This window comes from Punica granatum, chromosome 5 (assembly GCF_007655135.1).
Source record: "Punica granatum isolate Tunisia-2019 chromosome 5, ASM765513v2, whole genome shotgun sequence".
Lineage (NCBI taxonomy): Eukaryota > Viridiplantae > Streptophyta > Magnoliopsida > Myrtales > Lythraceae > Punica > Punica granatum.
Window position 1 is genome coordinate 27,310,974 of NC_045131.1, and position 27,458 is coordinate 27,338,431.

General features: G+C 37.0%; 2 protein-coding genes across 2 annotated transcripts; both read right to left on the minus strand.

The window, feature by feature from the left end:
* Positions 1–316: 316 nt before the first annotated feature.
* On the minus strand, positions 317–2,298 carry LOC116206652. The gene is made up of 3 exons (XM_031539441.1): positions 2,142–2,298; positions 1,289–1,491; positions 317–802 (listed from the first exon to the last, which is right to left on the minus strand). The coding sequence occupies exons 1-3, from the start codon at positions 2,229–2,231 to the stop codon at positions 547–549; spliced, it is 549 nt and encodes a 182-aa protein (XP_031395301.1). The 5' UTR covers positions 2,232–2,298; the 3' UTR covers positions 317–546.
* A 1,110-nt stretch (positions 2,299–3,408) lies between these two features.
* LOC116207603 (protein MOR1) lies at positions 3,409–21,802 on the minus strand. The gene is made up of 54 exons (XM_031540622.1): positions 21,437–21,802; positions 18,524–18,629; positions 18,274–18,397; positions 17,091–17,170; positions 16,827–17,004; positions 16,651–16,715; positions 16,042–16,124; positions 15,779–15,864; positions 15,491–15,604; positions 15,123–15,242; positions 14,456–14,558; positions 14,133–14,269; positions 13,915–13,980; positions 13,704–13,821; positions 13,575–13,615; positions 13,298–13,366; positions 13,097–13,201; positions 12,853–12,958; positions 12,473–12,585; positions 12,295–12,382; positions 11,886–11,986; positions 11,656–11,763; positions 11,440–11,545; positions 11,232–11,311; positions 11,000–11,149; positions 10,683–10,758; positions 10,410–10,534; positions 10,197–10,307; positions 9,931–10,080; positions 9,773–9,847; positions 9,615–9,696; positions 9,412–9,524; positions 9,241–9,342; positions 9,077–9,151; positions 8,902–8,997; positions 8,717–8,818; positions 8,512–8,613; positions 8,244–8,426; positions 8,035–8,146; positions 7,514–7,590; positions 7,354–7,433; positions 7,136–7,198; positions 6,941–7,055; positions 6,565–6,687; positions 6,348–6,425; positions 6,097–6,255; positions 5,854–6,012; positions 5,629–5,726; positions 5,348–5,504; positions 5,159–5,275; positions 4,739–4,834; positions 4,578–4,649; positions 4,219–4,498; positions 3,409–4,086 (listed from the first exon to the last, which is right to left on the minus strand). Exons 1-54 carry the CDS (start codon positions 21,594–21,596, stop codon positions 3,821–3,823), a joined length of 6,051 nt encoding a protein of 2,016 aa, XP_031396482.1. The 5' UTR covers positions 21,597–21,802; the 3' UTR covers positions 3,409–3,820.
* Between the last annotated feature and the right edge of the window lie 5,656 nt (positions 21,803–27,458).

Consider the following 27,458-nt stretch of genomic DNA (forward strand, 5'->3'; position numbering starts at 1 on the left):
GTAAAGTTAAATTTTAATTTTAATTAGCTTGTAATGATTGTGCAGTTGAATTATAAGAAAAAGTATGAAAATGTAATGAATAGTTAAGAGAGTAATTATTGTGTTGTTGAATTGTAAAAAAACATAATAATAAATAGTTGAGAGAATTTAATATTAAAAATTAAATTGAATGGTTAAAAAAATTAAAGAAAAAGAAACAAATAATAATTGTGTTGTTAAATTGAATGTAAGTGGAGTAGGGTTAAAATTGATTTGTAAAGTCAAACGTGAAAATAATGGGAGCCTAGTAATATATATGATAGGACAGTGAGCAAAATTTTAGGAAAGGCTCGCAACTGATTAAGAGTGCAATGTTACAATCAGTACGGTGCGAATCATCCAAATAAGAAAGAACATCAAGATTGAAACCCAAATGAACAACCATGAAACATACGGAAGGACAAAGCATGGACCTGAGGTCACTGCGATTTATGATCTATAGAAGAGGTTACGTACAAAAGCTGGACCCAAAAAGAAATGTCTAAGCAATCAATCAGTCTATATTATCTATAAACTTCCCATCCTAATGCCACTGTCTCTGCTATAAGGCGAGGGTGCTTCATTAGCATTCGAAAAACTAACATAGTAGAGCTCAGAGACTATGCCCGTGAGGACAACAAAGGCGGCTCCGGCCCCAAACACACCCTTCCTCAGTGTTTCACATGATGGGGGAGTTTCGGACAGCAGCGTCCTGTACTTGGTGTGGTAGGCATTCCTCACGGAACCAGCAAGCAAGCAGATCTCAGCTATGAGAAAGAAAAACCTGACACAGTGAAAGCCATGGCAGTTAATTACTGGAGTAGTTTATTGTCTGATCAATTGGCCTAAAGGCTATAAGTTTATTTCCCTCTACCCGTAATCCCAAACAGACAACTCGAGAGATAACACAAAACCGAAACAGATGACAAGGGTTATCAAGAGTTTTAGAGGCCAAATTCGTTATTCAATCATCTCACGCAGGCCATGGGGATCAATCAGAAGAAACCCACCTTATCAGAAAAAAAAAAAAAGGTGGGGTGGGGGAAGAATAAATAAGAACCACCTCATACGTTCAATGGCTATAAGAGAATAAGCTTCAGCCTCCAAGGGAAAGCACCACCGATGTATTTTAATCATGGTTTAATAGCTCTAATTTTGTTTCCTACAAGCTCGGGATTGTAAAAGCGTGGCCAATGATGATCCTCAGAGGAAAGATATTAAAGTAAGCACCGTGGTAGAAAGTAGATAAAGACATCGTGGGAGCACATACCAGGTAGTAATGAACAAGACAATTGCCCAAGTTCGGGAAGCACTGGGCCTGAGAGCCTTGCCACAGCATAAGCAACGGCTCACTGCCATTACAAGAAGATGACTAACCAAAAGGAACAGCAGGGCTCCAACACCAAGTCCGGTTGCAATATCAGAATCATAAAGACAGTATCTCCTGTTGCTATTATCGCGGGCTGTCGTAGCCTGCCAAAGAGAAAATCGAAGATCAGACAAGCTATTGCATCTTCCCCCAGATGCAATCGTTAATCAAGTAACGCTTCGTCAACACATCGCCGAGCCTGGAAAAATAGTATTATGGCAAAATCCTGATACCGAGGCTATTTATGTTATACCATGTCCAAAACCAATTGACGCATAGAAAGACTTGAGCTCTACCACACGAGGATCGGAAAGAACAGTAGGAAAAACCCGAGAATATAAGAGGAGAGGGTACCGCCACCTATCGACTCGAGGGTTTGGAATGAACAAGGGTCCAAACGCTTGTCAGCCCACATGTAATTATTTCATTTATGATATTACATCAAGATCTCTTCGCCAGTTCAAACATTATCCAGACAACCAATGATTATGTATTCCACACAGCTATTATATGACAAAAGCTAGGATTTTTGGGCTGCAGAAACATCGGACTGCAACAGAGCAGGAGCTAAACGGCACAGAGAGCCGGGAGAGGGAGAGAGAATCAAAAGGGCTTTTGCTTATGACACTGCAAAACTAGCTGTAGAGGAGTTCCACTAACACCATCATCAGCTCAAAGAGGTTCAAGTAAAGAGAGAGAGAGAGAGAGAGAGAGAGAGAGAGAGAGAGAGGCAGAGAGGAGAGGGGGGGGTTACAGTGTTCCTGCGCTGCTCGGCGGCAACAGCGAGCCCGAAAGCTACCAAATCGAGGACGAAGACCGCCACCAGTACCAGCGTCGATGCCATCTCTCTCTCTCTCTGCCTCAGTTTTGCAATGGATAGAGCATGAAGAAGGAAGGGGGGACAAGACGGACAGCCGCTGTCTTAAAAGAGATGGGAGATTAATTAATTAATTAATTAATTAATTAACTGGTTAATTAATTATTGCTTGTCAAAAGTTGGATTAAGTTGTATTTATCCTTCTGTTTTCGGCGCATCCTGTAAAACCCGTTTATGATCCAATTGAAAGAGGACGTACGGCTTGCTATCAAGCTTTCTAGTTAACGTGACCACGACGCATATGCATTTAGCGATTATGATCATGCATTTTTTAGGGGCTAGTCGCAGTTTATAAACCACACCTCGTGGTTTCATTGAGAATAATAATAAATAAATATATAAATAAATAAATAAACATGAAATGTCAAAATAATAGGTGAATATGCGCTTGGAAATCAAGGGTTTCATATTTAATCCTCAATAATACAACTGCAATATCCAATTAGAATATGTATATTTAATTTCACATAGAAAAAAATTCATGTGGAATTCTTATGGAATAAACTCGTATCTTTCATCAGGAGCTTGCCGGAGACGTCTACCTCTCCGGCAACCTCGTCCACTGCAGACCAAGGATGGATGGAATCAAACCAATCTCGGATGCCGATGAGTTCAACATTTGAAGCGGAAATAGGTCGTTCTCGGAAAATCCGGATTGGATTTGTGAGAAGATTATCAAAGCATAAAATTGGTTGAAGAAGAGAAGAATGTGGAGATGGCCAAACGTCAAATGATGTGTTGGGGTTGGGAGTGTCAAGTGGAATGAACAAACAATTGCCAGTACGAATGCAATCCATCCCAGCGGGTAAATGGGATGTTGAGACCCCACGTGCGATGCACTAAACAAAACAATGGGATTATGAGTATGCCACTCCCAGGCCCCCTCAATATGGACAATTTCGCATATTCTGACAACTCAATTATTTACTAAGAAATTGGTTCGCGAATACGAAACATCTAATACGTTCACACATTTCTTCATGTAGAAGAAACTAAACTACAAAAATGTGCAATTCCAACACAACAGTCAAACGCACATCCATCTCGTGAAAGCGGCCATTTCAGGGTTGCCGATTTACTCAACTCGATCTAAGAAAACGAAGAACACGAAAAACATTTGTCTTCGGAAAATGAGCACTTGAGCTGCATGACACAGATGACAACTTTTAATCTATCTGAAGAAAGTGCAATGTCGGTGTGTGTACACTGCTACACATCAATTTCTTTCTTTAAATAAGCAAAAACCAATAAGAAGCTACACCCGCGCCTACGGGAACCAAACAGCTCTCCTCATCTGTGCAAGATATACAATAACACCTAATGTTAGTTTCGTTTCGACACACCAACAATGAAACCCCGCAAAAAATAAACATAAACCTGAGATGCCCTGATAAAACCCAAAAAACTGCCTTCTCCGTCCGATAAATCTCATAATTTTGGGGGGCACCTGAACTCTATCGTGAATCTGCAAACCCCTCGATGCCCTGATTTTCATTTACAAACACTCAGACCACATATTCTGACAAGGAGCAGAAGAAAATTGCTTTTTGTCTCTCTTAGAAGGGTTCCATTGTCCCGCACTTAAGTCTCTCCATCCGGGCTTGGAGGCCAGACAAGGCCTTCTCATCCATAGGGAGGACTCCAGTCTGCCCAGCGTTCTCCACATTGGTCTGATCCAATGGGTTCTGCATCTGTCCATGGGCCCCGCTGCCGTTCATGTACAGCGCTGCTCGGTTTCCCAAGTCGGGATTCCCAGAAGCTGCAGCTGCCAACTGAATGGTCTTCATCCTCTCTCGGATAGCATCCAAGGTTCCGCTAGTCACTGCATCAACCAAACCCGCTAGTCACAATGAAGTTATTTTATTTTATTTTTATATTTTTAAGCAGCAGATCAATGGATGTGATAATAAAACACAAGAGAAGAGGGGGGAACAAGAAGAGACGAGAGGCTTACCTCCACCAGGAAATCTCTCGTTCATTTGCTCTGCAAATGAGTTGTCAGAGATAGGGCCTCTCATGGGGTTGACTGCCCGATCAGCGTCAGCATATGAAGGAGGCAAGCTGAAACTAGTCGGTTCTGGTTTGGAATTAATCGACTTTGCATCGGCTAAGGAATTTGTATGCACAGGGGATAAGGGGGCGAGCTTGGGGGAGGAGAGGTTCAGAACTGCTGGGGGTGGAGTGGCCATTGATAAGCTCAACGGCGTCCTTCCAGCTGCAGCGTTCTTCTCCATCTGATGATTATAAAGTGACCGGTTTAAATACCATAACAAAACAAAAAGGTGAATACGACGGTGAGAACTTTTTACGAACCTGTGCTAGACCGTCTCTAATGTAATTTCTAAAAGCTTCGCTAGCATTTTGGAGCTGGGAAAATATATCAACCTTGAACAAGAAAAAGCATGATATTAGAATTTGGGATGAAAGAATAAACAAGAACCTTGAGTGAATCGGCAGGTACTTTGGCATTTTACCTTTGGGTAAAGTTGAGTAATTCTATACAGTTCATATAGCCCAATGGTGCAGGTTTGCTTGTCACCAATTTTCTTGAATATGGCTGCGAGTTCTTGCTGCATTGTGAGGAACCGAACATAGAATATCAATTCATTATTAAGTAATAAAATGCAGAAATGCACGAGCATATATAAGAATACAGGTTCCCTCTATTCTATTTTTGCCTCAAATTAGATGAAGAGTTGCAGATCCCTATCTGGTCTCTTCTTTGCCCGTAGTAGAAACCAAAAGTGAAATTCAGTACACATGGAATGCTGCTCAGATCTCAACTTAAACTTGAGGTTCTACTATCTTATTCAGCTTGATGTGTTCTGAAGTGTTAGTCATGATCATATTTTATAGATCAAATACTGATGTTTGAGAAGAGACATTTGTGATACCTTCAATTGGGCATCAGCCGAATGAGTAGCAGCTGATGGACTATTTGCAGTTGAATCACCCCAGTGAGGTTGGCCCATGGGAACCGAGGGAGTTAACATTTTCGCAGCAGCCAGGGTCTGATCAATTGAATCGTATTAAATGACTGATAAAACCTCCATAAACATGCTATAAGATAGTTTAATAATTACCTGAAGGTTTAGGTCAATGTAGGCAAGGATGATGGGTTGAGGCTCCATGTCTATGGGGACCATAGAAAGGTGGCCTTTAATCGCAGTCCCACGAAGCTTGACGAGTTCATGCAGAACAGTTTTGACCATGCGCAATGGTTTATCATCGATTCCAGCTCTTTTGAGGTTGTAGCATTATAAGCCAAAAGGAGAAGAGACAGTCAGTTCCATGTAAGATCAAGGGAATCTTGATGAGAAAAGTATTTGTAAAACTGGTTCAATCATTTTGGATAAATGAAAACCTTCTCCTGATTTCTTCCATCCCTAATTCTTGTAGATAGATGTGGATACTTTGAAGGATGTGATCGAGATCCACATCGTATATAGTGCTTTGGAGAACCTGCAGAGGAGGAAACAAATGTAGAAGTGAACATGACATAAAAAGGAAATATTTAAGCAATCCACTAGGTCAGGTTTTAATCAGATATTGCAATATATGTAATGGAAATTTCCAAGACCAGGGTTACCTTGGTGAGTTTGATCAAACATTTGACAACTAAGTCCGAGAATTTCTGATTTCTCATAGCAACTGTCTCATTAGCAGCAGGAGAAGGCCATCTTGTTGCGTCCAATGGACGTAATAAATTGATTAAGACGACAAATGAGGAAGTTCTATCTGCATTATCCTGTGTGTACAACCACAAGTCAAACACTATTTTGGAGGACAACTAAAGGAAAAGAATACTCGCACGATTTTCAGGCCTGAGTACCAAAATCTTGAGCATCAACACGTTCAAGGCTTTCAGGAGTTGGCTTCCATCATCCATACGAGGGACCCGTTCATCCAAAAGCCAGAGTAAAAGCTCGGTGATGAGACGATCAAGAGTCCCCTCCTTGACAGCATGTGCCAGCTGCTTATTTTGGAAAGTCTGTTGCAAATTTCAAGTCAGGATTGTTAACAAAAATTAATACAACATCTGCAATATTGTTAAATCCCAGACACTGAAAAGATGGACTTAACCTGCATAAGGGTATTTAGGACATATTTGCATGATCTTGAAGAAGCTCCTGTCAAACTAAAGTCGAAAGTCTTGGCAACCTAGAGACACAGAGAACCGTCAGAAAAGAAAATATTTTAGACAGTGTGGGGTAAAAGGAAACTTAAAAGCTATAAATTAGGAAAAGGACTCCAAAGGAAAAGCAAATATATGATCATATGACTCTAACTGCAGCTTCACCTTATCTGCAAGACAAGAAACAAGCCTGTCTGCATCTTTTACAATATCATCCATCGCGCTACCATCAAGATCGTTGGTGGCTTGGTTCAATTCGTGACATACAACCTTCATTCCCTCGACAGACTGAAATGCAATATAAATTAGAGCTAAGCTTAAGACTACCATGCTTCAGAAGATATTAATTTTTTATAAAATAATAACTTGTACAAATTAAGAGATAAATGCAAAAACAGAGGGAATTGGATAAGAAAGAAAGATTAAGAGGCCTCCACTGGCAACCATCAAATTTTTTCATCTCCAAAATATTAACAAAAACCATAAGATGAAGAAGCACAGTTGGAACAAAAGAAAATGTAACCATAAGGTTAGTTGAAACCTGCTCTGGGGAACCAAAAGAAATGATATCCAGAGCTTCATTCCAGTCTGTGGGGGCACTTGCGCGGACCATCATGTGCCTATCCATATGAACTTCAGGGTGGCTATAGTTGTCCCTGCATGGGAAAAAAAGTAAGCATCAACGCAGAATAAAATAGACAACTTATACGCTTAAAATTTGTTAAGGAATTCATACCTTGCAAAGACAGAACCAGATATAGATCGTGAAACTTCCCCACTTTGCTCTGCCACATCAGACCTGGAAACAGAGAGAGACAGTAGCTTAATAATAAAATTATTTTAAAAAAAAAAAAAAACTTGAATGATGAGAAATTGGAAATAGATAGAAGAGTATATCTCAATCATAACTAATCCTGTCCAAAAACCTACAATTATTTAAGTTAAGAATCTCACCCATTTTCTCGGACTGATCGCCTCAGTGCCGCTCTAGCTTCACCCGGTTTTCCCTCCTTCCTTTTATCCATTTCTCGGGCCTGAGGAAAACAAAAGGGTATTGAACATGCAAGTCCATCATTTAAAAAAAAAAAAAAAAGAAGCAAGAATTTGAAATAACCTTCCACTTAAATCTGTCATCCAACATGCTTCTTTGAGCATCAGTTAGCTTCCCAACATATCTCCAAATGTCCTCACCTAAAATGAGAGTCAATTAAATTATATCTCAGACAGAGACTCAAGAAGGGAAGGGGCCATTTGGATTCAGAGTTAAAGTTACTTTGATTTTGATTTTGATAGTGGAAAATGACAAATGAGATGTGATTATAAATTTGACTTGGGAAACGTGTGTATTTGTTTTGTAGTGTGTTGAGTTAAAGTTAAAGTTAAAATCAAATTTCTTACAAAACAAACGGGGCCGAAAAACACTATTTAAATCATTGATCTACTTGGAAACTAGTTCAATATTAGTAAGCGCAATTTCAATATCAGTAAGCGCCATTTACTTCAATAATATAGACATTCTCGCATTGCACATACCTGAGCTCATTCCCAGTGGTAAGAGTAAATGAACCCACCAAAAACAAAATCTCAACTTATATCCCCACAAGTCAAAAGTCATGTTAGTAGGTAATTACATACCAAGTAGCTTATAACCAGTTGCCAGGGTATTCAAAGCAGCCTTCCTGATTTCACCATCACGCTCTGCTGTCAAACTAGCAACAGTCTGCAGAGACTTCAACTGTCCGCTAATCTGTTGTGAAACAGAACTTGTGAGTATCCTTTTGAAACGGCAGTTAAAATATAAAAATAGAAAATATACATATACATATATATATATATATTAATACCTCAGCTCCATGATGATCAATTAAATATCCCACCAGATCAACGCATTCTATGCGAGTTCGGTTGTTTTTGGAACGTAAACCTTCCAAAATATAAGGAAAAGTTTTTGCTGCAGAGTATGTATGAACGATCTGCTTCATTAACTCTCGCATCTTTTCCCTAACTTTCTCAATATTGTGACCGGACTGCAATATATAAATGTAATGACAATACAGTTAGAACTGTTGCAGCTTTAAACTGGAAAAATGCTTTATGGTATTAAAAACGGACCTTCTCTATCAAGCATGGAAGGAATATGGCAGCTTCTGATTCAGTCAATGAATATCCCTCATCCCTCAATCTGTTGAAGAGTTCAGGAAGAAATTCCAGCACCTATACAATTCAAAAGTTCAGAGAAAGGCCAAAAAATGCAAGCTCATGCCATCTACATAACTATTTTATCAAAAAGAGACAACTGAGAAATGAAAGATTGCACCTTCAACAAGCATGTCGTATTTGATTCACAGAACCGCAGCACAAACCACCTTAAGAGTATATCTAAAACTTCAATTACTTCCTTCATAATTGATGGGAGAGCCTGGAATATTTCAAATGAACAGTGAATATCAAAACATAAGTTGAAAGAAAAACTAATTTATGTAACAGAATGTAGAAAACAACCTTCTGCAACATCTCAAGACCATCAACCTGCTTCCGAAAATCTGGGCTCAAAAGTCTGCGGTGCAGATCCTCTCTAAAGTACTTCATCATATCATTCTGTGGTAGAGATACATGTCAGTCAGTCAAACTCAAGAAATGCAGAAACAAGAGTCCAAAAAAAAAAAAAAAAAAAAACCTCAAGATCTTGAATCTGCTCTATCCGCAACTCTTCAAATTTAAACCTACGAACCACCATCCTCTCCCGGTCCTCCTGCATGAAGACATTAAAGGTTGCTTATTTGACAGATGAATCAACTAGTGAATAATTGCTCTCTAATTTGGCAAGATGAAAATCTATACCTTTACAGAATCTTTAACACTTAACAGAGCCTGAGACTGTACAGCAATGTCTTGGACAGACAACATAAGGTCTGACTTTGTGCCCTTTGATGCGATGGCTCGCTGTACAATTTACTCTAGTCATTAGCTTTATTACCTGAAAGGATATAAAATGAAGCTTTCGAAACATACCGAAGAAATAGCTCTACTTCCAGGTTTTGATAAACCATGCGAAGCTGATCTTCCAGCCTTAGTGCTGGTTTTAGATGACCCCAGGGATGTAGCTTTTGTTGATTCATAAGATTCTAGAAGTTGGACATCATATTAGCATCCAAAGAAGCATGTATATACACATATTTTACATATTCAGAGAGAGATGTAGACAAGAAGCATACCTTGCACCGGCACATGGGACTTCATTCTATCAAGAACAATGGCCAATGCTGGCCCTTGCACATCTCTCAGATTTTTGGTCACCTGAAGAGAAAAATGTGCAACTCTCAGGGATAGAATATGTATGAAAGGAGACACGTACTCCAAGTGGCAGACATACCGTTTCTTGTCCACTAACTCTCAAAATTTCTGCAAAACAAGCTTCTGCCGCTTTACGAACATCTGCTGATTTATCCTGAGTTGGAAATTATGTAAATCCCATAAATTTTAAGAAGATGATAATAGAAAGATAAGCAGTCTAAGATAAGAATCTCATACTGTCATAGCAGTAGCAGCCGGTTTGAGAAGCTGCACAGCATCAGCAAAATCACTCAAACCAGAAAGCTGCTTCCCCAACCAATCAAAAAGATCCTTCCTTCCTTCTGCACCAAGCTTGGAGTCGATTAGAGCACCAGCAATGTAAGGAACCTATAACAAAGGCCACAATGTGACAATGCACAATAATGCATAGGTATGAAGAGACAAGGTGGAGAGAGGTGAGGAAGAGGGAGATAGGGGGGGGAGAGAGAGAGAGAGAGAGAGACCATTTTATCAAGATGAACAGCTGCAAGCCATGAATCTAGTGCAGCCAAAGTGCACTCTCTCATATGCTTTTTATTGTCACCAAGGCATTTCAAAACATCAGAGAGAATACCCTGTAAAAGTACTTTCTTTAAGTTAATTTCCATCTCTTAATAATAACACAGCTGCAAGAGAAAAAGAAAGTGCGAAAATGCCGACAGAAAGTAACGGACGACCTTGCCCGCCTTCTCAATTGATGGTCCCATTGCAGATGCAACACCACCAATAGTAGTTAAGGTGGCCATTATTAAGTTCTTGTTGCTGTCATACAACCGTCCTCTAAGAGCACCAAGCAACTCAGCTAGAAGTTCAAAAGAGTAACCAGTTAACAAAGAAGGGCATTTTTAAACCAAAACGCAAAAATTGTACTAAAACTTTAAGAGGAACAGCAAATGCTATTGCCACAAGAAATCAGAATCAAGCCAAGTAGAGCTGAGTGACATAATTACCGGTTCCATTTGGTTGAATACGCTTGTTAGCCTCCTCAATAATCTTATTGACCGCTTCAATTGATTCCAAACGGACCTGAAAATGAAAGCATAAAAGGTCACTTCACAGAAAAAAGGCTTCAACTTGTTGGAGCAACCCATTGCCCAGGACCTCTTGACTCCAACTTAGATTCCCATTATTGTAATTATGTATCCATTTTTGTACTACTATAGCCTGCAAGTAGTCCCATGGACTAGAAAAACTGTTAATTTGCTAGCAAGATCAATTCATCCACGGTCGAGACGGCTTGTAAAAGAAAAGATATCATGATGACCACCTTCCAGTCTGGACTTTCAAGATTTTTCAGCAACGTAGGGGTGATCTTTCCGCTAATATCTTCACGTGGCAGACCATCCACTCCACCGGTAGACATTGCTGAAGTGGAATCTGATTCTTTGACAGTTTTTCTGGTAACAGCTGCAGCACCCTGTAGGAATATTTGATCGCATAATTAAAACCAGAAGAAGGGAACCATGATATCAACATGACTTAATGTCATCTTGGCATACCTCAAAAGGATTCTTTTCATATTCTGAATCCAGAGCACTAAGCAGCGCAGGCTTGACATCAGCTAGAAATGCTTTAATATCTGATAAAAAAGTATATAATAACATTAATACCTGGAAAGCCAAACTGAGCATATAATAACATTAATATCTGAGCATTACATCGAGGAAAGCCAAACTAGTATGACAATCTATCTTTAAAATAAATTACCTGGACCAACAAATCTATGCAAGGCACCGATAAGCTTGATAGTCGCATTTCTAGTAGCAGCAGCACTAGATTGCAACCCAGTTTCTTTACAAAAATCAATCAAATCCTATAAAAAGGCATAACCATATTTGAGTGTCAAAATTTCAACTATGGAAGGTAAAACAAGGTAAATAATAGCTTTTATGAGCAGAACCGTCAATAATGTCAGTAAAATACCTTCAGTTTCAAATGCGATATGCCAAAATCTTCAATTGCCGAAACCATCCACAGGATTCCCTCACTAAGCACCTTGGGATTTTTATGTTCTTTCATAATCTTGTACAGCTGCCCAAACAATCAAAAGTATTAATAATAACTTGTAGAAATAAAGTCTCTTTTTTCTCACATTTATAGTAACAAGGTATGCCAACAGACTTGGCTGTACATGAAGATCTTAATCAACTTACTCTGTCAAAAATAAATCCTGTACCAACTGCTTCTGCAAAGGTAGTGAGGCACTTCATGGCATGGGCACGGGTCTTAATATCAGCTACCCTTTCACTCGTTCCTAAACTCAGACGAGTTAGTAATGAAGCAGTTGCAGCACTATAAGACATTTCATAGCATAAGCACATTTCTATCAGCTCGAGAAACCATATGACTTCAGACAATAGAAGTGCAAAGTCAAGTTTGAATAGTTATAAGCGTCGATCCAACTGTTAAGTCCCCTAGTTGTGAATATATAGACAAATACTATGACTAACAATGGAAACCACAATATAGCCTCTCCACTCTGTATATCTACCCGGAGGATATTGTGGGGCCACATAGAGTATTTCTAGAAGGTAGGAACTAAGTCTGCAGACTCATACATACCAAGAAGGCAAAGTACAACACATTTCTTTGGAAATTTATTTGCAGTTGAAGCAATGTATGTAATGACTTCAAGAACTTGCTGCTGGACCTGTACAGTTCCAAAAATGTTGTCATTCTTAGATAGTTAATCATGCATTCACGAAAAGGAAAAAAGGAAAAGGGGTAAACCTTCTCATACCTGAACATTTTTTTCATTCCACCCAGGAAGAGCACAAAGTAAGCGGATCAATATTTCTACGGACTGATCTGGGTTTTGTATATTTTCCACCTGTTGCTTCAACATGCCAATTGCTGCACGAATCCAAAATATTTTATCATAAATTAATCATCCAATACAACAGGTATTCCTACCAGATATCACGGATCAAAAATGCAATGGTCCTGAATACATCCGAGTTTTATGAATTTCATAGATAAACCAAAAAACTTTCCACATGCAATCAGTAGTTTTAAGATGCAGCATGTAAGAGCCAAGATGTGGTAGAAGCAGCACCAAGACATCAATATAAAATCAGTCAATTATTGCCCAGATGGTCAATGTCAAGAAATTCACAGCACCTTCAAGACGCTCCTTCCATACTGCGCTCTTTAACTGAGAGATGGCCTCTGCTTGTATAAGTGAATCTAGTCTGCTTTCAATCTCTTCAAGACTCATTTCTGCAGGCTGTGGATTTCAAGCACATAAAAAGTCAATAGGTTACAGGCCCAAAAAAAAAATGGTGTAGATTGATGCATATTTGTTTAGATTTTAAGCGAATATATATTCAGAGAAACGTTTTAACATATTCTCTTTTTCCCCTACCTCCACATCTTCAGACTCAATGTCTCTTAAAGGTTTTGATTGGGTAGTTCCTTCGCCCTTCTTACTGCCACCAGTTTTTGTGGAGGCCCCTTTCTTGCTACTGGGCTGATAATACAGCAAAAGTTCCAAATATGGACCATCAATGGCAGCCAAAAGGCAGAATTTTGCAACATTGACAAAAAAAAAGGGAAAAACACTAACTGCTGAAGGAGCAGGCCTTTTCCCACTAAGCATGCTTGCAGCTGATCTTCTAACAAAGGTCCCCGAACTCTGCATAAAAAATTGTAAAGGAGTGGCATAAACACTGCAATTCTAATAGAGCTTGCCCAAAACCAAGGTCAAGAACAATAAATTTGATAAAATGGACTAAAATCAAGGTGCCTATCTAAAATGATAAACCCAGAAAACAATAATAGGTAAAGACACAATAATCCTAAAATAAGGGGATATAAATGTATTATATTTCATGTCAGCTCACCTCCATGGATGATGCATTCCCGCTCGAAGATTGGACTGCAGCTGATATAATCATATTAATGGCAGAGGTTAATTAAATTCTAAATAGATATTTACGAGGTACACTAATGCAACAGAAGATCATACAAACCAGTATTTGTCCCAGCAGGGACAGCATTTCCAGAGCTTCCAATCATCTCAGAGAGCTTCTTTCTTCTAACATCATCAAGTTTCTCCAATGACCTTTCTAAGGGCCTCATGCCAACCAGCTAAAGAAAAATAAGGCATGTCAACTTAAACTTGCTAGCTCACTGAAAAGATCATTATCTAAAGAAGAGCACCATTATAACACGCAAAGTCACCTTTGCCACAGCTGCCAAAGCTGAAAATGCCGCATCTCTTACTTCTGGTGTCCCATCATTGAGGCACTAAAAAGAAAAGCCATTTTCATTTCCAGAATTGCCATTGAGAAAAATCAAAATAGAAACAGGAAAGTGAAAGTGCAACAAGCACTTAAAATTTTCGGATTATTCAACACGCAAAAAATCCAAGCCATTACGAGCAAGGCTTGCATATTTACCTCCATGCAAATTGGTACATAATCCTTGTGCACCTTGAGAACAACAGCCTTGTTACTTGTCTCAATACAGTACGTCACCCAATTCAAGGTTAATGAGCGGACAAGGGGAACTTTGTTTTTCACAGCAACTTTGACATCTGGAATGCAAAATATCATAATATCTCAGCAGTAGATACATAAACATCTCTCCAAAACGAAACTTACTTTCATGCAGTATATAAGATAAATCATCTCAATGAATTAAAACAAAGAAAAATATCAACGGGCTAAGCTTCATCATACAGAAAAGGCAAAATTAAGGAAAATTTGAGTTTTGAACCTGCCTTCAACAATGTCAGCAATGTTTAAGCACCCAGACTTGTGCATGGCTTGGAGGGTTTGAGTTAGTGATTCTGTTGAGGCAGGCTTCTTTTCCTTGAGTTTTTCCTGCAAAAGAAGAAACTTGTCAGCAAGCTAAAAAAATACCTGGAATGATTTGTAGAGAACGATCATAAGTTGATAAAAAGACAAGTAGGCATCAGCAGATACTTCAGTGAGTAGGGAGACCAACAAAGAGAAAATGTGAATAGAGATAATGATGGCAACTAAAAGAGAGAGAAAACAGTCCTGACAACACCACCAAGGCAAAGCAACCTTTATGATGGCAGTGAAACTTCATTTCCATCAGAGTTGTATTATTTTATTACAGTCTGTTCCAAATTCAATTTTCAGTTAAAAGTAAGAAGAAGAGGGGCTTGATCCAATGTCCATCATTTTTCGTCGAGACTGGAAACGCTTTATGAATCATTTTTTTAGATCCATATTAAGTGAATGCTGATTTGAAGTTTGTTTTCTCATATAGATAGTAGATCGCAGAATACTATAAAGAACAATCTGGAGAATTTGAGCATGAATTTTACATGTATTATCCATATTTGTCATGGATAGAGGACCCAATCAAGATAAATCTCATCCCACACAATGAATCTTCCAGAAAGAAAATGCACTTACAAGTAAAACTGGTAACAAGGAACGAGAACTTCCAGCAAAATGGGTTCTTAAACCCCGTGCGAGATTTCCGATAGCTTGGATAGCTTCGACAGCAACGGCTATATTGACATCTGTGATAAGCTGAAGTATCACAGAGAACAGAGATTGAATTTGCAAAGCAGTAAATGAAACAAGATTAACTTTCAAAAGGAAAATCTTTCTTGATCTACTGAACTATAATAAGAAACAAAAAGAGAGAGTAATCACTATCGTCACTAAAGATTGTTACTGAAAACATCTATTCATGTTAGTTTTCATTTAACTGGTCCAAGCCCTAAGAAAAATTACCCTAGAGCAAATATTTAACCAAAGTTAAAAAGTATTAGTACCTTCTTCAATGTACGAGATACTTCTGTAAAATCACCCGGGGCTATTCTCTTCGTTGAAGCAAGCTTTGTAAGCTCTGCAACAGCCTCTTTTCTTTCTGACCATTTGGTAGCTTTCTGAAATAAATGAAAAACAAAAAACAGCTCCAGTAAGTTGTAAAAGCGAAAAATGTGACAACATATAATCAATACCACAGTAACATTCATTAAACACATCTAGATAATATTGCATGTTGCAGAACAGCATTGGGGCAGGGAGGAGAAAGGGGGAGAGAGAAAGAGAGCACCAACCACTCCATCCCAGAAACCAGACTTCTCTAGTGGAGTCAGTATGTCAACCGGATCAACCAGCTCATATTCATCTATTTCCTGAGGAGCTATAAGAACCAAATTTTGTAGATAAAAAGTAATCAGTAACGTAATTCAGAAAGCTAATGAGTATCAGAGCTGTAGTAAGCAACATGCTGCTTTCTTCAACTCAGGTAATGTAAGAATGATCACTATGAACATATAGCAATAGTAATGAAAATAAAATTCCAAGCAAAACCACATACCATCAGCTGCAGAGTCCTCAGTAGGGCCAGGTCCCGCAGCTTCAGAAGCAGCTTCAGGTTCTGGCTCCTTGTCTTGCTCAGACCTAACAGGAACAAGAGAAATTTAACACAACTCAATGAGTAAAACATAAAAGAACATAGCAGATAATTTTCAAGACTTTCTGTTCTTGCTGAAACGCAAACCAACACACCGTGCCGTGTCTTACAAAATATGCTTAGTCAGAATACTAAAAGTTCCTTTGCTTCAGAAGATGGAAAAATCAAGTTGACAGCACGATCTCTCAGGAAAACAAGTAACTATATCCCAAAATGGAATATGAACAAAAAATGCAGAGGCAAACAGTCATTAGGGCCAACTAGTGCCTCGTAACTAACTGCGAGAATATAAACAAAGATACTACACTAAACAAAATTGAAAAACTGTGACACCTAAAAGACTTTCACCTAATACTACAAATGTTAACGCTATTACACTAAGAATATTATTTTATTCTTACAAGGTAAATTGATGTAATTTCATACGGACCACAGACGAATATTTCAAGCAACAAAAGCAAAGTGAAATAACAAATTTCAGAATGAAGCACTTGTCAATAAAATGATGTGCACCTTATCTTCCGTGATGGCTTTGCAGTTCCAGTAACATTGACCAGCTCAGCCTCCAACTCTTTTTTCTTCAAAAAATAGATAAAGGGGAGTTAAATCATTTTCCGAAGAAGATATATTTCCAATTTAATGCACTAAATCAAGGATTTCCACATAACAAAGTTCAAATTAGGTAATACCATTGTGTCTCGCATCTTCTCAAACAAAATTGACTTAACAGGGTCCTTTCCAATCCAACGACAAAGCTCCAACGTCAATCCCTTGGAGCAGGCCCGAACATTCTGATCTTGGTGATCAAAGAGTTCGGGAAGCATTTTCAATATCCTCTTTGGTGGAACAACTTTTGCCCCAAATTCACTAATTAACACCGTGAAACGTCCAGTCAGGCAAAAATAAGGTCAAACCACCAAAGCTTCAAGAATATAATGGTATCATTTACGCACCTTAACGATTGAAACATTACGTCAACCGCAGGAACAACAGCCTTTGCAACTTTGTTCTTGATGGCTTTTTCCATAGCATCCTACCATTTCAACAATGTTCACAACTTAAACCACAATTCAATAATTTTAAAAAGATAAAAGGCAACAACAGATAAAAGATTTATACTACAGCAATCTGATAAGCAATAAAGAGAGAATACAACTACTAGAATGTCAGATAAGTCCAGTCAATGAAATAAAAGAAATCCTACGCATCGCAGAATTAAACTTATTTCCTCTGCAGTTCCACAATTACATTATAGCCCAAAATCAATGAAAAAAAGGGTGACCTGACCATTTAGAAGAGCATCACTTAAACTCTTCGAAGATCCCTAAATCCTTTCACCTATCTTATTAATTGCTCATGCTAAAACATGCTCTAAGAAGTCTTTATTCTAATTCCTTCAAATTTCTTACGAGAAACCAAATTTGTAACACATCAGGACATTAACCAATCACTAGACCAAGGGAAGCTAACAACTTCTGTCTTTTTCTCTCTCTCTTTTTTCCTTCCCAATAAGGAGCTTCTTATAGAGCCCAGCCCATAAAGACCCATCAAGCACATGACTTCACATAACTCTAAAGCCTTTTCACCAATCCAATAAGGATGTCGCTCTATGTTGATCAAGGGAAAGTATAAACCTAAACTGTGTTGCCATCTAAATTCCACCCCTCTAACCAGTCAACCAACACAGAGTAGTGCTGTTGCTTACATGCTAGGCAGCATTTAAGACCATCCTCAAACAAAGAAAAGGAACTTTTAACTGCAAGTAAAGCAAAATAGTAGCTTGTGCAGTTTATTATAAGACATTAGGAATCCTGCTTATCTCTAATCTTAAACAAATAAATGCCAAAAAAGTATTGATTAAAATTTCACATATACTGTAAGAGTTCAACTAAGTGCTGCCATCCTAAAATCTTGGCAAATATGTGACTTGTTTGTTTTATTTAATAAATGCCAAAAAAGTATTGATTAAAATTTCAAATATACTGTCAGAGTTCAACTAAGTGCTGCCATGCTAAAATCTTGGAAAATATGTGACTTGTTTGTTTTATTTATTTACGTTAGGAGCCCCTTTATAATCCCAAGTATCAAATCACATAAGTAGCTGGTAAAATCACAACTACGAAAAATAAAAGGTACCAGAAAAACATCCACTGCCTCCAATTCCACCCAGAGCATAAATGCTGCCTGAGCCTTCTCCACGGTCTTTGGCCGACCCGTTAAGCATTTAGCCACAATTGCATCACATACTTCTTTCGCATATCTAAACGAAGAAATTTATACAATCAAGAATCAGAGAAGGAAAAAAATCGAGTTAAATACAAGTGCAAACACCCAGATAAGAAGAATTAATTTCCAAAAAAGGAAAAAGAAAAAATTGAAAACGCACCTCCCAGCATCAGCATCTGCAGCTCGCAAAAATGCTATTAAAGCATCTAACGCTTTCTCTTGTACAGGGGCATTAGAATCTGCAACTGTTTTCTTAAAGAATGGCCCTGAAGGAACAAATGCAAAACAATTTTATTCCACAGTCGGAATTCAACTGCTGCTTTATGCCGATGTGACTTCTGCATCACACTGCTCAAGATATATCTTGTTCAATGGTACTCTCAATTATAAAGGACATAAAGGATGACAGCTAATCTATCGTGATGACTAAACTATCAGGAACATTATGCATTCTTTGATTCTGTATATAAATTTATTAATGATGGTATCTTTAAACTAAATGGGGTGGGATTCCCCAAACTCAGACAAATCATCCCAGTAAATTGTCATGAAAATATCATGGAAAACTTTACAGCATGCACAAAATAGCAAGAAAATGTGACCAAACATATAGAATTAAGATTTCTTAATTCAGCTTTGCTGAATGGATAAAAAAGTAGAAAATTTCAGAACATATCTTAAATAACCTAAGCAATTATTGGACGCACTGAATTTCAAAGTGAAAATTCAGCAATACACATGAGAAAAAGTTTGAACAGCGGGAAAAATATATTCACAGATCATGCACCAACTATCCATCAGGTTAAGTATCAAATTATTGCCCATCCAAACTGAGCAAATGTGGAAAGAATAAGCACAACAGCCACCTTTTTATTCTCATTATCAATATGTATGTTCTCCCAAGCACATATTACCCCCTCCCTTGATCTAATCAAGACCTATTTAGTCCCACTGGTGTCCAAACCCTAGACCAAACTCAAATATCCCATCATATGCTGAAGAAGATTCAATGAATTGCACCTCACTGTCGCAGAGCAAGTATCTAATAAGCAAAAGGTAATAATTACCATAGGTATGTCTGATTCAGGTATATCGCGCACAGTGTCATAGCACTTAGCATGAATTACTAAGAGTTTGTGAAGACCTAGGCAATGGGCATGCTAATAACATCAAGGTATATTATATTGAAACCGCGATGGCGACAATGGGAAAGGAGAACAACAGAACAATCATGTAAATTGGGACATAATCTTACTCGTTTTAACTGAGTATAAGCATTTGCTAACCATACACAGTTTAAGTGATCCTTAATAAGGATGTGATCCTTTGAAGGTTCGGAGCATGAAAAGATGATTATCCATATAAGGCTTATTATCTAGATAATCCTCTGAAGTATCCCATCAAATTTTTTAATGACACTATATAAAGCTGTGAAAACTTTTCCAATGATTACTCCAGACTTGTTCTTGGTTTATCCAAAGCACGAGAAAATGTAGAAAGGTTTCACAAAAGTATATAGTTCGCATCTAGTATTGTTCTCACTAAAAGCTATGTTCTGTCTCACCAGAGACATTTTTGAATTTGAAGATATGAACATCCACGCTACTTGCTATATGGAGAACGTAAATTTGATCATCCAGGGACTTGCCAATGCAGCACCTATCACATCATAAGAGGATTGTTCCTCCATTCCAACATTGATGGTAGCATGGCCAAAGAACCTCTCATATCCTCTCTGAATCCACTTTGAAATTGCACCAATGCTATGATCAGTCTCATTAAGAACCTCCTTTTTCAGAGTTATCTAGAAAGTCAATCCTATCTAGGCTTGGTATCTCATATGCAACCATAAGCTCACAGCCATTTGTCCAAGAGAATATCAATGGCTTCAGAAGACCCAACATCAAAATCACCGATCAAAAATTAATCGGTTTTCTAAACAGGATCCAATATAGTTAATCAGTGTTTGTTGCGATACAACTCAGAGGCCAAAACACCAAGGGACTTCAAATTTGCGGTTTACTAGTTTGTTGGAACACTTGGGATGTGCCTCGAAGGTCCTGCAGATAATGACTTTGCATACTGCTGTTTCCTGCATTCCTATAGCAACAATGCATGATGCTGCTCGCGGCACCATCACAGTTCATAATTTTGAGCCACCACACTCCCAGTATCCAGCTCAATAAGTTTTCTTGGTACAAAAATTATCATGCATAACTGAAGGATAGCCCCAACCATAGCATGATCATGCCACCATCAAAAACTAAAACAAAAACTGCTGTTGGCAGTATCTTAAAGCATATAATCCCACACTTCTCAGAAATAGGCAATGCAAGGGGAGAGGAAACAAAATTAGAACTTCCACCATCGTCAGAGAATTAGTATTTATGGAAACCAAATTCATCTCGTGGAATCCCAAAATGACGGAAAAAGCGGTCATGTTAACAATGATACATGAATCCCTATCGCCCACTTTCTTCCACCTAGACAACACCCAGCTCCACTGGAGTTCTCAATTTAATATGGGTCAAAGTACTTGGAAGCATTTCACTAGAATACAACGGCGGCCTCTCAGTAACTTTCAGCTTAACATCCAAAGCTGACTGCTTCAAGACATGGTTCTCACTCACTAGGATGTTCGCAAAACAAGCTGAAGTTGAAATAAGAATGAAAGAGTCCAATACTACTGATGTGGGGCATTGCCATATACATGCATGCATAAGAACACCAAATTAAGTTCGAATTGCACGGCACATTCAGCTTCAACTGTTGGCACCGCTTGACTCTTCCCTCAGACTGAAAATTTCGAATAGCTTACGCTACCCCTGAGCGATCAAACTGTCCAAAATTGAGGTAACTTGAACAGGATGAACCCTAAACACTACGAATTGCGTTATTTTTCGAAACGACCAATGAGCAGGCAACGGCGACTGCGACATTAGTTCACCAACAACCCAACCACAACAGAAATCGACAGATCAAACGAATAGAAGATCACCAGCGAGGGGATCAGATCTGCATAGTGAAGGACTCATCGAGGGGAGGGGAGGGGAGGAGAGGGGAGGGAACTCACCGAATTCGCGGAGGCGAGGGTCCTTGGGATCGGAAATGGAGTCACATATAGCGGCCAAATCGATATTGGCCTCGTTCCGGACCTTCCAGTTCTTATGAAGCAGTCGATCTTCCCATGGGAGCTTCTTTGCCTCCTTCAGCAGCTTCTCCTCCTCGGACATTGCGCTCTATCGCAGCACTCAGTACAGATTGCCGCCCTGCGGGTCCGTAGTGTTGATCTATGACGGAGAAGAATGATATACAGAGAGAGGGATAGAGAGAGGAGCAAGCGGCGGTTCCGCCGGGGCGTTTCGATTTTTCTCCGCCGTCCGCCGGCGAGATGTAGAGAGAGAAAGAGAGGGGTGAGAGAGAGAGAGGGAGCAAATGACAAAAGGATGATTTATTATCCCCCTTTCAAAAAATAAATAAAAATTTAAATTAAATAACTGTGAGAAGAGAGAGAGTAATATGTTTTGCATTGTACGCTTTCGGAAGGCGGTGCTGAACACGCGCCTGTAGCTGCCTGGAGTGTTTTCAGGAGGAGCGGGGCCACATCAGCGAATTTGAATTTGTTTCCTACTAGGGGGCTTAATTTCGGTTTTGTCCCTCTCGACTTGAATTAATTACCATGTAAGCTATATGGAATTGAGATTCAACACCCTAGACTAAAGTTTAGAAAATCAATTAATTATGCTCCGTTTAATTTCGCAGTTGAAATTACAAAAATTTTAACTTTAACTCAACACACTTCACAATCATTTGTCATTTTTCCACAATCAAAATCAAAATTACTTTAACTCTGAAACCAAACGCACGAGTTTAGTGCAGTAGTGCACGTCCTCTAATTGTAATTAAGAGGTTTTAAGTTCGATACCCAAATAGAATTACTCGTACCCATTTATTATATAGTGATACACACTCTCAATCAGCATCTAAGAGGGTGCAGGTTTGATACTTAAATGAGACTACTCATGCGCCTTTATTAGATATTTATTATTTCTATTTCATTTAATTAGGCTAATTGACCTCCCTTGTAATCTAAAAAATCAAATATATATAGATGCATTATTTTTAAATTAATAATAGGATAAATGGTTATTATTAACTAGGGGACGGCTCGTTATGCACGTGAATGGCATTAAAGAAATAATGGAAAAATAAAATTTACTTCTAAATAATGTTCAAACACTGAGTTAGCAAATTTGAAAGAGTTTCATATCGTATTAAAATATTTGTTGAAACTTTATTATATACAAAATATAAAAATGCAAATAAAAGGCAAAGAAGAATTGAAATGGGAAGAATGAATGTTGGAATGACATTAAATAAATAATGAAAAATAAAAAAATACTTCTAAATAATATTCAAACACCGATTTAGCAAACTTGAAAGAGTTTCAAATTGTATCTTTTTTCCTTAAACTTTATTATATATAAAACTAGTGTGTTGCTCGTGCTACCGGGATCTGTACAAACATTAAAAGCCGAGTCGAAGCATATATTAATGTCACATATGATGGATGAGGGTTCTCCTCGCTTGACCATTTGTATGACCGCCAATAATAATTTAACAAAAGGTGAAGTGTCGTTGTGCCAATTCACTTCTCCAAACAAATGCATAGAAGATGTAAAGACTGTGCCATAATCATAGACATTTCTAAAAAAAAAGAGAGAGAGAAACATAATCATAGGCGAGAGTACTAATAAGGAAGCTGTGGCTAATCTAATAGAGGAGAAAATTGTGCAGCTAAAAAGAAGGCTTCTATAATTTTTATGAAGAGCTTATCAAAGTGATTTCCAAATTGTCCGTAATCATGTTATTGTAACCGGTGCATTTTAAGATTGCACATGTCTCAAAAAAAGGAAATTTTAGATTTGAAAAGGAAAATAGTTTCTACTCAAGTGGGAGGTATGACTTATTCACTACAAAATTTCTTTAACTTCAATTGATAGAATATGATTGACGGTGCAAAAATCCAAAAAATGTAATTAGATTTAATAAAAGTTTATTCTTTCCCTTATAACATTTTCCATATACAAATGTTTCTCAATTCACAATGTGAATTAATTTTATGTTTGTAATTTAAAAAAATTTAAACAAAAAAATTATTTGTCCTAGTAATATGCGCGGCTCGTCGTCTATTTATACATAATTTTAATAAGCTAAAACCGGTTGGCCAAAAAAAAAATCGGTTGATTTGTAAAAGAAATAGAAGTGCAAGGGTAGGGAGAATAAAAGGAAAGAGTTGGAGAGAAAAATAAAAAAGAGAATAAAAGAGACGACAGGTTCTGCCACGTGGAAGGGCAGAGAGGAGAGAGAGCAAACGGCACGGTCCATTGGGGGAGTTCTTTTTTTTTTTTTTGAGGTAGATTATTATTGGTTAAACCATTTTATCCTCGAATCGAAAGGCTCTTCATATAGTTAGTTAGGCTAAGACTATAGGGTTACTCGGCCGTTTGATTTTACAATTCTTTTTTAATTTTACTCCACTTTATTTTACTTAACTCCACTTATCTTCAATTCAACAACACAATTATTACTTTTTCCTTTTTCTTTAATTTTTTAACCATTCAATTCAATTTTTAATACTAAATTCTCTCAACTATTCATTACTTTTTTCACAATTCAGCAATACAATCATTACTTTCTCTCAATTATTAATTATTTTTTCACACTTTTTTTTCATAATTCAACAACACAATAATTACAAACCAATTAAAACTAAAACTCAACTTTACTCAACTCTAAAATCAAACACAACATTAAAATTTTCACACATTTTAACTACAAGAGGACACCAATGGTGTGTTTGGTTTTAATTTTAATTGTGTTGTAATGATTGTATTGTTGAATTATGAGAAAAGTATGAAAAAGTAATGAATAGTTGAAAAAAAATAATGACTGTATTGTTGAATTGTGAAAAAAGTAATGGATAGTTGAAAGAATTTAATATTAAAAATTAAATTGAATGATTAAAAAATTAAAGAAAAATGAAAACGTAATAATTGTATTGTTGATTTTTGTTGTGTAGTGAGTAGAGTTAAAGTTAAAATTTTAAAAACGTGATTGTAAAACCAAACAGAGCACAAGTGTTTCCTTTATATGTAGCATAGTATAGATATAAAATTTTAAAAAACAGGGCAAAAAACAATGAAATGGGAAGAATGTAACGTGAGGAGAGAGGGAGAAAGTAGGGTTGACAATATTTCACACGACAAGATAACACGATACGGATACGACACGGAGTTAAACGGGTTTGGGTTGGACATTTTTGATAATCGGTCTAAACGGGTCCAACCCGTTTAAACACGATTAATAAGCGTGTCTTATCGGGTTGAATCCGTGTAACCCGATTATACACGATTAAACCTGTTTATTTAAACATGTTTAATCGTGTTACTATAATCATGTAATCCGTTAACTCGTTTATGTATTTGGATTTATCAAAATATCCTCATGTAATCCTAACTTCCTAAGTCCCTAACCTAATTTCTTTTCCTTTCTTTCACCCAATCCAACACATGTCGTGTTAACGTGTAAGCATGTCGTGTTAACGTATTCGGATAAACGAGTTAATCGGATAAACATGTCGTGTTAATGTATCCGGGTAACTGAGTTGATCGGATAAACAAGTTGTGTTAACGTGTCCTGATAACGTTTATAATCGTGTCGTATATACGTGTACCTATTATGACACATTTTGATAAACGGGTTTAAACATGTCTAAACGGGTTGACATGGATATAAACGTGTCGTGTATGGGTTTCCAAAACCTAACCCGTTTAATAATCGTGTCGTGTACGGGTTATGACTTCGATGACACAAACCCGTTTAGACACGACACGTATAAACACGACACGACACGAATTGCCACCCTAAGGAGAAAGAGAAGAAGTGGAGGAGATAGGGAGTGACAGAGAGAATCTAGGAAAACCGGAAGGTACCGAGAGAAAATTAGTGTTGTCTTTTATCACGTGAATATTATTAATTAGCCTTAAATTTCTAAGGAGTTTTTCGTAAAGTGAATATTAGATGAAAATTTTGCTTCTGACTTTATAATAGTATAGATTACAGGTACAATACAATTAAATGCATTAAAAATTGTAGTTTACCGAAATTTGCTAATAATATCAGATTCATTGGATGAGCCTCTGATGATGATTTATGAACTTATTTTTTTCACGGATTAACCTACTTTTGAGTAACTGTTCTCCTGCTAATGATATTGATGTGATCAAATACAATAATATCCTAAAATAGTTGAAGTGAATAGAACGAGGTTACGATTCTTCAGTGGATGTGATCAACTCTGAACATTTATCAAATTTCTTATAGATTACAAACATTTTGATGCTTCAAAAAATACATTTATTATTAATTATTATTAGGGTACTAAACACATGTGATGTTGTGGGTCGGAAAAATTTTCATGAATATTTTGATGTGTCATAATAATTTGTGTAATAATTAATACTAGCATGTTCTCGCACTACGTGCGTAATATTTTTATTGATTTAATATATGAATTCTATAAATTTAATTATGGATATATATATATATATATTAAGTTGAATGCAGTTACCATAAAATAAAATAAAATATGTATAATGCCTTCCTTTTTACAATATAATAAATAAATTAATAAAATAGTAAAATAAATAATTAAAGAAATAGAAAATTTTGAAGAGAGACGTTAATAAAAGAGAGAAAGGGATGCGAGTGGAGAGAAAATAGGAGAAATGGGATGAATGAAAAAGAGAGATAGTGCTATAGTGGATAGTTACTTTTGTCATTTTACTATTATATCCTTCATCTATTGATTATTATAAATTAAAATATATGCAATATGGGTAATATCCGAAAGAGAAAGTTAGACAGATTTTTCTTCTCGCGTATAATAATAATAGATAACATGATAATAGGATAAACGGCATATAAAATCACGTATTTTCAATATTTTATAAATCTAACACACATACTATAATATATTATGTAAAATCACAACATTACATATTTGTTCCAAATATAGCACGTCATCATATTTCTTTAGTTTTTCTGTTAAAGTTGATGTGGCAATATCACATCATTAATTTGAGAAACAAAATTAGTAAAAATAAAAATATTTAAAAAACAAAACACAACACCCCCTCACACCCCTTGCAGGGTTGGTGATCGTCGAGGCGATGGCCAAAACCACCCCCCCCCCTCCCCAATTTCGTCAAGATTGAAATCCCATGGATAAATTCAGAGGGTTGTATCAGCTCGCAAAGTTACCATCCTCGAATTTTCTTCGAATTGTGATCTAATCTCGAGGGGCTGTGGGTCGTTGGCGAGTTGAGTGTTGGACAACAATCTCATCCCAAGGTGTGGTGGTTACATGCAAAGCCACCACCCTTGGCATGCAACTGCCTAGTGAAATGCCTGAGTTAGTTTTGATTTTTTTTTATTTCAGTGAACTGGTTTTGGTTTTTTAATTTCTTTTAAAATTATATAATCTAGCAATGTCATGTTGACTCTGGATAAAAAAAAATTAACGAAGGAAAACGGCTTGCTAGTTTTGAAACAAATACGAAACATTGTTTATAGAAAGTTTTAAAGGTACATGCTAGATTAAAAAAAGATGAAAATATAATTTTAATTAATTAAATCAGTTCTTCAAAATATAAATAAGTTTAAAATATTAAACAATCTAAAATTACAAAGTAATTATAAATATACATAGCAATACATAATATAATTATTAATATGTATTTAACTATCAAATAATTTTATGTATGAATTATATTACTCTCCCTAGGATGAGAGCTTGCACTTCGTTGCGGGTCGATTTTCTTTTTTTTTCTTTTTCTAAAGAACAATAAAAAATTAAGTATTCTAATTATAGAATAATTATCATTAAAAATTCATGGCATTTTTTTCCAGAAAAATCTTGTACTACAATATTTAATATAATTTTTTTTACATAATATTATCGAAGTTTACAACTTTCAATTATATTAATGTTTTGGACATTATGTAATAGTAATTATATTAAACTTATTATT